We start from the raw sequence: 10,589 nt of genomic DNA on the forward strand, positions 1-10,589 counted from the left end.
TAATTTGGGATAAAATAGATTAGAATGAGGAGTGGGGGTGGAGGAGGGATGCCGAAAAACTGTCATAGGACAGGAGGTAGGAAGGCTGGATATATATACACTTGTTGTGCTAGTTAAGATGGTTAGCTAAACGAGATGCACCTGTGCCAAATTGGATGATTATCTGATCGTGCTCCTCCCAAACTTTGTTAATAAAACCTTATTTCACGAGTTCACCCATACATCTAATCTGAAAGCAAATAGTAAGCATATTTTGGGGTGCTGTCCTGGGGGAGGGGTCCGGGCCCAGAGCATAGCCTGAACCTAAAGAACTCCCCAAAAGAAGCTTAAAGGCATAGGACAGCAGCCAGAGAGCTAAATTTAGTTGCCCCCCAAAATATGCATGCTGAGAAGAGAGAAAAGCACAGAGCGATCGGGAGGGCCCGTGCAGAGTTCGACGATAGCTGCAGCTCGCAACGTCTTACTGGCGAGCGCTACATGCCGCTATGAGAGGAGCACGATGCCGGATGTCAAAAATGAGGGACTCTTGCTGTATCCGAAGGGAGCTGCGGCTCTGCTGCAACGGAAGGGAGAGCCCCGTCATATGGTCTCCCAGTGTCCGAAGGGGGCCCGCGGCTCTGTTACATCGGGAGTGCTGCACCGGAGGGGAGAGCCCTGATTGACGCTAAATGGAACACGACTGGTGGATGGACTCTTGCTGCGTCCGAAGGAAGCTGCGGCTCTGCTGCACTGAAAGGGCGAGTCCCCCTTGTGACTAAATGCAAGGCATGGTTTGATGAGTCTGATGGAGGGCTCTGACTGCGACCAAACATAACTCAGACGGGGGGGTTCACCCTGCGACCGAAGGGAGCCGTGGGTCTGCTGCACCGGTAGGGGAGCCCCGTCCGATGCCGAGTAAGCGACTGATGGAGGGACTGCTGCTGTTACTGCTGTCTACTTACTACTGTCCAAAGGGAGCTGCGGCTGAATTGGAGAATGGACATTAAAAATTTTACATGTAGTGGCCTTTCCTTTCTTGGTCCATCTTACTTTAATTAATGAAGTAAGCGATAGTTTTGCTATCAAGTATAGATGAATCAGAGATTGTCAGGTGGAGTTTGGGGTTGAATTTAGGGGTTATTACAATTTCTGAGCATCTCAGAAAACCGAAAAAGCCAATAAAAACATGACATCTAGAAATTTCTGAGAGAATCTGAGTTTTTTTTTTTTTTGGAGGCTCCTGTGGGAGTGGCTACTGCTGCGGCAGTAGGGAAAGACAGAAAGGGCCCCTGCGGGTGCAGGCACTGCTGCGGCAGTAGGGAGATACAGAAAAGGCTCTTGCGGGAGCAGACACTGCTGTGGCAGTGGGGAGATACAGAAAAGGCTCCTGCGGGAGCAGACACTGCTCTGGCAGTGGGGAGATACAGAAAAGGCTCCTGGGGGAGCAGACACTGCTGTGGCAGTGGGGAGATACAGAAAAGGCTCCTGCGGGAACAGACACTGCTGCGGCAGTGGGGAGATACAGAAAAGGCTCATGCAGGAGCAGACACTGGGGTGTTCGGAAGGATGGTTAGGGTGTGGCGGAACATAGAGAAGTAAAGGGGAGCATGAGAGGAGGAGGAGAGATCTATTCAATTAAATTCAAGTTTATTTGTATAGCACTTTTTACAATACAAATCGTTACAAAGCAACTTTACAGAAAATTATGTTTCTACAATATTTAGTAGTAGCTTATAAGTGGTGACTGTCAGTTTGTGCACGTATGACAGGATTTTTAGAAAAATGTATACAAGACGTAGTCAGCCAGACGATGAACATTATTAATATTATTAATAATTAATAGTTATTATATGATGCAGTCACACTTGTAGTAATATTGTTAGTTATGTTTGTTGATTCAGGGTTAGCATCATCTGAGGTCCTCTGAGGGTCAGCATCATCTCTTCTCAGGTGTTCTGGATCCAGACCGGAGCTTGTGTAAATCCTAGTTACATCCATGGCAAAACACAGAAACAAATACATAGAGACATCATTAGCATAGCTGCTGATCCAACAAAGTAAAATTAATTAGTTTAACCCAAGCTAAAGAATAAGAATGTGCATTTGATCAGATTCAACTACACTCACAATTTAAGATAGATTATTCAAATGCTTGGCGAAAGAGATGCATTTTTAATCTAGATTTAAACAGAATCTAGATTTTAAGAGAGTGTGTCTGAACCCCGAACATTATCAAGAAGGCTATTCGAGAGTTTGGGAGCCAAATGTGAAAAAGCTCTACCTCCTTTACTGGACTTTGCTATCCTAGGAACTACCAAAAGTCCAGCGTTTTGTGACCTTAGGGAGCGTGATGGATTGTAACGTGGTAGAAGGCTAGTTAGGTATGCAGGAGCTAAACCATTTAGGGCTTTATAGGTAAGTAATGATAATTTGTAACTGATACGGAACTTAATAGGTAGCCAGTGCAGAGACTGTAAAATTGGGGTAATATGATCATATTTTCTTGACCTGGTAAGGACTCTAGCTGCTGCATTTTGGACTACCTGTAGTTTGTTTATTGAAGATGCAGGACAACCACCTACAAGTCCATTACAATAGTCCAGTCTAGAGGTCATGAATGCATGAACTAGCTTTTCTGCAACAGAAACAGATAACATGTTTCGTAGCTTGGCAATGTTTCTAAGATGGAAGAATGCAGTTTTTGTAACATGGGAAATATGATTTTCAAAAGACAAGTTGCTGTCTAATATAACACCCAGATTTTTGACTGTAGAGGAAGTAACAGTACATCCGTCTAGTTGAAAAAAGTAATCTACAAGATTCTGTGTGGTGTTTTTTGGTCCAATAATTAATATCTCTGTCTTATCCGAATTTAATCGGAGAAAGTTATTGCTCATCCAATCTTTTAAATTTTTAACACTCTCTGTTAGCTTAGATAATTTAGAAGTTGAATCTGGTCTCGTTGAGATATATAGCTGAGTATCATCAGCATAACAGTGGAAACTAATCCCGTATTTTCTAATAATATTACCAAGGAGCAACATGTATATTGAAAATAGAAGGGGACCTAGGACGGATCCTTGTGGCACTCCATATTTTACTGGTGATAAATGAGATGACTCCCCATTTAAATAAACAAAATGGTAGCGATCGGACAGGTAGGACCTAAACCATCTTAGAGCCTGCCCTTGAATACCTGTATAGTTTTGTAATCGATCTATGAGTATGTCATGATCTATGGTGCCGAACGCAGCACTAAGATCAAGTAAAACTAGAAATGAGATGCAGCCTTGATCTGAAGCAAGAAGCAGGTAATTTGTCATTTTGACAAGTGCAGTTTCTGTGCTATGGTGGGGCCTGCTTAAATCGTTTTGGGGCGTGACCTAAAGATAACGATGAGTTAATGATATTGAGAAGCGGTTCTTCGGCTACAGGTAACAACTCTTTCAGTAATTTAGTGGGTACAGGATCTAATAAACATGTTGTTGGTTTAGATACGGTGATAAGTTTATTTAGCTCTTCTTGTCATATATTTGTAAAGCACTGCAGTTTATCTTTGGGTGTGATGGGTGAAACTGAAGTGTTAGACGCTGGATGAATCTACATTCGCTATTGTATTTCTAATGTTATCTATTTTATCAGTGAAGAAATTCATAAAGTCATTACTATTAAACGTTGATGGAATATTTTAATTCGGTGGCGTCTGGTAATTTGTTAATTTAGCCATTGTGCTAAATAAAAACCTTGGATTGTTTTGGTTATTTTCCATGAGTTTGTGTTTATGCTCTGCCCTAGCAGTTTTTAAAGCCTGTCTATAGCTGGACATACTGTTTTTCCATGCAATTCTAAAAACTTCCAAGTTAGTTTTTCTCCACTTGCGTCAAGACTACTAGTTACTTTCTTGAGAGAGTGAGTATTACTGTTATACCATGGCACAGTACATTTTTCTCTAACCTTTTTCAATTTAATGGGGGCAACAGCTTCTAATGTATTAGAGAAAATAGTTCCCATGTTGCCAGTCATTTCGTAAAAAATGGTTAGTAACATGAGGGAGCGGAAGAGTTGTGGGCGTGTTTACGAATGGAGGCGGCTTCACGTTTGCTTCAGCTGCTGTAGCTGTGGGTCGTGGGAAGCGGCTGGGGTGTGTGTTGTCTTGAAGAACCCATGTAGCTTGCACTGCTAGCAGAGGTTGCCTTATGCTAATGTCTGCTACGTGAGCTGGAGGACACTGAAAAGAAAAAAGGGGGTTAAAAGTAACAGGATTGAAATACTAGGATGTGCAGGCCAGTGTTGCAAGTAGAAGTATCTTTGTGCTTACTTCAGCTGCTGTAGTTGTTGGCTGCAGGACAGTAGAAGGGTTGCTGTATTTTTCGAACGCATTAGCATATCGTTACAAAATAATTACAAAAATGTTTGGCTTCATGCCCTGATTGTCCTAAAAATGTTTTGTGGCAGCGCCACCTTGTGGTCAAAAGTTATGATGAAATTAGGAAAAATGGTAATAACTTTTGCTTACATTAACCTATTGTAATCAGACTGATGTTGATAGATTCCTTGCATCATGCCGACAACATCAATACCAATTCTGCCACGATTGACTAAACTTCCTGTCCGCCATTTTGATTCATGTTGAAAACCTACTTTTTCAAACTCCTCCTAGATCGTTCGTCCAATTTTCACCAAATTTGGCTCGGAACATCTTCAGACCAAGCTGGCAAAAAGTTATGGATTTCATGCCGATATACAAAACAATTTTTGTTTAGCGCATGAACGAATTTGCTGTAAAGATGGCATATTTGCACCAAACTTTGTATGTGGCATTGTCACCTCACACTGACCATGGCACATCAATTTGGTAACAGGGCCACCTATTGGTCAAGAGTAATTAATCATTGATTAACCTTTTCCAAAAATGCTAATAACTTTTGATTGCATTAGGCTATTGTAATGAAACTTAAAATATTATTTGGGTCATGCCGACAACAAACATAACAATATTTTTGTAGGAAACCTGAAATCCCTGTCCGCCATTTTGATTTATGTTAAAAACCTACTTTTTCTAACTCCTCAACTGTTGGTTCCATTTTCACCAAAATCGAGTCAGACTGTGCTGACAAAAAGTTATGGTTTTCCTGTCGATTGACAAAACCGTTTTCGTAAAGCACATTACAAATTTTAGACATAGTGCCAAAATGAGTCTGAGGCTATATCTTTACGAAGCTTTGACATAATGACAACAAACTTTGTGTGTGCCATTGTCACCTCACACAGAACACACCACAGATGATTTGATTACAGCGCCACCTGTTGGTCAAAAGTGAATAGACATTAAATCATATTATTAGAGGTTGAATTGATGTTTTTTTTTTTTTTTTTTTGCCATTTCATTTACAATCATCCTAAAATTGCTTTTATTACTCATTGTTGCATTTGGTCTGATGCTCCATGCCATGTTTAACTCCTAATTTTGCCGCTAGAGAGCTTGGCCCCGTAATTGCTGCTTGCAGCTATATTTATTGATTGTAATCTTTTTGAAGCTTTGCATGCAAAGGTTTTTGTTTACCTGCATTTCAATGAAAAGTGCAGCCATTTTTAGTGAACCATACTAAAGGCCCCGGTATACTTCAAACAAAGTTAGTTTTCGTTCTTCGTTTAGGGGGAAAAAGAAGTTTGAAAAGGCTGAGCGATGGTATACTGTTTCCGAACATTCCGACAGCCCCATGCTGCTGGAGGCGGGGTGTAGATTAATGTAAACATGACTCATGACGCTCGTGTGTATCCCCTAAACACAACGATAAAATGAAGTGTAGGCAATTAGGTGTGAGACGTGCACCAATGGTCAGAATATAATAGACAATAGAATAATGTTTAGCAGCAGTTCAGAGTCAAGTATTATGTTTGCAATACAAAAGAACCATAATCAGTCCTTTATGGGAAGTGTGAATGTCTCAGTCTGTAAAACTTTAGCATGATGTGAAGGTTTATTATTGTATGTTCATTTGGCATTTCATTTATTGTATACCCTTTAAATTTGCTTATTAAAAGAACAACAGCAACAGCAGTATGGTGTAACATTTATTTGAAACATGTATGTGGTACTTCCTAACCTATATCTTTACTCTTTCCAATCATTCTTTTCATGGCTTTGGAAAACGTGTCTTGGATGTTTCTCTGCATCGCTTTTTGCATAACTCCGGGTCGTCGACACCAAGCTATGTTGCCATTTCTTTCTAGGAATTAATGCTTTCTCTGAATATTTAAAGTCTCTCTGCGAGTGATCGTACAGGTGCAGATATACAGTACAGACCAAAAGTTTGGACACACCTTCTCATTCAAAGAGTTTTCTTTATTTTCATGACTATGAAAATTGTATATTCAAACTGAAGGCATCAAAACTATGAATTTACACATGTGGAATTATATACATAACAAAAAAGTGTGAAACAACTGAAAATATGTCATATTCTAAGTTCTTCAAAGTAGCCATGCACCTTTTGCTTTGATTACTGCTTTGCACACTCTTGGCTTTCTCTTGATGAGCTTCAAGAGGTAGTCACCTGAAATGGTCTTCCAACAGTCTTGAAGGAGTTCCCCGAGAGATGCTTAGCACTTGTTGGCCCTTTTGCCTTTTGTCTGCTGTCCAGCTCACCGCTAAACCATCTCGATTGGGTTCAGGTCCGGTGACTGTGGAGGCCAGGTCATCTGGCGCAGCACCCCATCACTCTCCTTCTTGGTCAAATAGCCCTTGATGCCTTCAGTGTGACTCTACAATTTTCATAGTCATGAAAATAAAGAAAACTCTTTGAATGAGAAGGTGTGTCCAAACTTTTGGTCTGTACTGTATCTGTGCAACACTACAGTGAATTCATGTTGCTAGTGACTAGGCCGGAGATATTGTTCTCTCTTGCCTGACCTCCGTTGAATGAGAAATGAACCGAAAAAAATAATAAATTGCACGTCAAAGAAGCTGGAGTTTCAGAACACATCCACCGATTGCGTAACCACCAGGGACCAATAGAAACTCAAAGGTGTTTAGGAGCCGAAACGAACTCCCCCAGAAAGTTTGCTTTGGTCAGCTGTTTTGAATTGCCAAAACAAACTCAAGATGAACATTGTTTGAGCCTGATTTTGTTCAAAATGACATCATATCAGTTCGTTCTTTGATTTTATTTGAAGTATATCAGGGCCTTAATAGAACTATTTAATTTGTTTAGCTGTTTTCATGCTACAAAACATATTACAAATGCAAGCTTTTTCACATTCAAAGAATCTTAGATTCCTTTTCAGATTACACAAATCTCTTCTGTGGTAAAAAATATTTTAGATGTTTAAAATTCAAAGTTAATTCACCTTTATTTATGTAGCACTTAATGCCATACAGATTTTTTCAAAGCAGCTTTACAGTGCTAAACAAGAAAATATCTAATTTCTTGGTCTCTCATGGTTTGTAACTTAACCCAGCGTTTAATGTTCATTATTTTCTGCAGGAATGCTATAGCCCATTTGTGAACGGGAGTTTCTTTGAGCATGAGGGACAACCCTTGTGTGAAGCTCACTACCACCAATCCAGAGGAAGTGTATGCCAGGCATGCCAGCAACCCATCCTGGGGCGCTGTGTCACTGCAATGGGTGCCAAGTTTCATCCACAGCATCTGGTGTGCCACTTCTGCCTGAAACCCCTCAGCAAAGGGTGCTTCAAAGAGCAGGACAACAAACCATACTGCCACCCCTGCTTCATCAAACTCTTTGGCTGAGGAGAGTGAGGAAAGATGATAAAGCAGATTACTCAACTGCCATCTAGATTTTCATGAAAAAAAAAAATTGTTGCCAAATATACATTGGCCAGATGTACTGTATGTGGACATATCCTTCTCATTAACAGATATAACTATTCTTAAAACTTCTTAATCTTAAAGGTGCACTATGCAGGATCACTCAACCCAAGTAGTGGTAATGTTCGTACATTTCTGTGCTGCAACCTTTTTGCCAGATGCAGCTTCAGAGTTCAGGCTGCATGTGTTCTTGCAGCTGATATTATGACAGGGGTATTGAGGAGCATTTGAGTAGCTTTAAGATAAAAAAAAAAAAAGATAGGGGTAGTCAAACCTGGTAATTATAAGGGGTGAGTCCATTGCATATTTTTGGCCTGTTTTCCAATTGCTTTTCAAACCTGTCCTGTCCTGTCCAAAATGTGCAAGGGTTGGGGGTCCCCAGGACAGGTTTGAGAAGCATTGATAAATATATCACTGGTAAATAACAGTGATTAATGAATTAATACAGATTTTAGAGGGAAAGTCTGAGCCCTATCAATCATACCAACAAGCTCAGGTCATGGATTTGCCTATTCATCAGCTGATGACTTATTTATCTGGGTTAAACAAGAGAGACAACCAAAATGTGCAGTACTGGCGAGGGTCTAGAAATAGTTTGAAACCCCTGGACCACAAAAATCAAACCATACTTTATCCATATTATATTAAGTTTAATAATAATTGTAGTTATCAATACAACAACTTTGCATAAATATAGGTATATATAAATATTATAAATCTAAATAAGATATAAATCTAAATATAAAACAACTCTGCATGTTTATATATATACAGTATTGTTGAAAATAATAGCAGTACTAACTAACCAGTAACCATGTGACTAACCAGAATAATCCAGGTTTTTAGTATGTTCTTTATTGCTACATGGTAAACAAGTTACCAGTAGGTGCAGTAGATTCTCAGAAAACGAACAAGACCCAGCATTCATAAGATGCACGCTCGTAAGGCTGTGCAATTGGGCAATTAGTTAAAGGGGTGTGTTCAAAAAAATAGCAGTGTGACATTCAATCACTGAGGTCATCAATTTTGTGAAAAAATGTGTGAATTAGGTGGCCCATATTTAAGGATGAAGCCAGCAATTGTTGAACATGCATTTGAAAGCCTGAGGGAAATGGGTCGTTCAAGACATTGTTCAGAAGAACAGCGTACTTTGATTAAAAAGTTGATTGGAGAGGGGAAAACCTATAAAGAGATGCAAAAAATTATAGGCTGTTCAACTAAAATTATCTCCAATGCCTTAAAATGTAGAGCAAAACCAGAAAGACGTGGAAGAAATTTGAAGACAACCGTCCAAATGGATCGAAGAATAACCAGAATGGCAAAGGTTTAGCCAATGATCAGCTCCGGGATGATCAAAGACAGTCAGGAGTTACGAGTAAGTACTGTGAGAGTTAGAAGACGTCTGTGTGAAGCTAATCTTTTTTCAAGAATCCCCCGCAAAGTCCCTCTGTTAAAAAAAAACCTCATGTGCAGAAGAGGTTACAATTTACCAAAGAACACATCAACTGGCCTAAAGAGAAATGGAGGAACATTTTGTGGACTGATGAGAGTAAAATTGTTGTTTTTGGGTCCAAGGGCCACAGACAGTTTGTGAGACGACCCCCAAACTCTGAATTCAAGCCACAGTACACAGTGAAGACAGTGAAGCATGGTGGTGCAAGCATCATGCTATGGGCATGTTTCTCCTACTATGGTGTTGGGCCTATTTATCGCATACCAGGGATCATTGATCAGTTTGCATACATCAAAATACTTGAAGAGGTCATGTTGCCTTATGCTGAAGAGGACATCCCCTTGAAATGGTTGTTTCAACAAGACAATGACCCCAAACACACTAATAAATGAGCATTGGTTCCAAACCAACATAATTAATTTTATGGAGTGGCCAGCCCAATCCCCAGACCTTAATCCAATCGAGAACTTGTGGGGTGATATCAAAAATGCTGTTTCTGAAGCAAAACCAAGAAATGTAAATGAATTGTGGAATGTTGTTAAAGAAACGAGTGGAATAGTGGACTCCATGCCATACAGATGTGAAGCAGTTTTAAAAATATTAGTTTAGTGTTTTACAGGATTGCTAAATCCTAGAAACAAAAACGTTTGTACAAAATAGTTTTGAGTTTGTACAGTCAACGGCTGTAGTAAAAACCTGGATTATTCTGGTTAGTCACATTGTACTGCTATTATTTTGAACAATACTGTATGTATGTATGTATATGTATGTATGTATGTATGTATATATATATATATATATATATATATATATATATATATATATATATATATATATATAATTAGTTATTGTTTATAAGGCCACTTGTTCATCAAGAATACCATATACATTTTTGGTATTCCTCTTGTTGCTCTGGTGCATTACATTACACACCATACTGTTCGTTGTTAGGAGGTTTTGAAATTAGGGTGGGCAACAAAATAATTTCAATAACCAATTTGAAGGGTTATTATTATATTCTATCACTTTGAAAGCCCCGTCCCTTTAGAGGAGCCTCCAAGATTAGCAAATCAAAGCGTAATGCTCTTATATGTTAAAGGCGTAAAAGGAAAGCAATTTGAAATATGAAGGAAAGGAAAAAAGGAAAGTAATTTGAAATATAAAATGTGTATCAGAAAAGACCTACAAAATATAGGTTTTATAATATTTTTTTTCTTTATATATTACTTTGTAACTTCAAGATTTTTACCTATCATATTTAAAGGTGCTCTAAGTGATGTCACACATTTTTTAGGCCAAAATTTTTTTTGTCACATCCAGCAAAC

At 39.2% G+C, this 10,589-nt stretch overlaps 1 protein-coding gene across 2 annotated transcripts in view; it reads left to right on the forward strand.

Annotated features, from left to right (window-relative positions):
• The window catches only part of LOC132121358 (transforming growth factor beta-1-induced transcript 1 protein-like), a 120,999-nt gene extending 112,460 nt beyond the window's left edge, over window positions 1-8,539 (forward strand). For both annotated transcript variants that reach the window (XM_059530673.1, XM_059530674.1), the window contains one exon: window positions 7,467-8,539. In XM_059530673.1, coding sequence (XP_059386656.1) covers window positions 7,467-7,733 — 267 coding nt within the window. In that variant the 3' untranslated portion in view covers window positions 7,734-8,539. The remainder of the gene's footprint in view (window positions 1-7,466) is intronic.
• The last annotated feature ends 2,050 nt before the right edge of the window (window positions 8,540-10,589 follow it).

Source organism: Carassius carassius, chromosome 39, assembly GCF_963082965.1.
Source record: "Carassius carassius chromosome 39, fCarCar2.1, whole genome shotgun sequence".
NCBI classification, from domain to species: domain Eukaryota; kingdom Metazoa; phylum Chordata; class Actinopteri; order Cypriniformes; family Cyprinidae; genus Carassius; species Carassius carassius.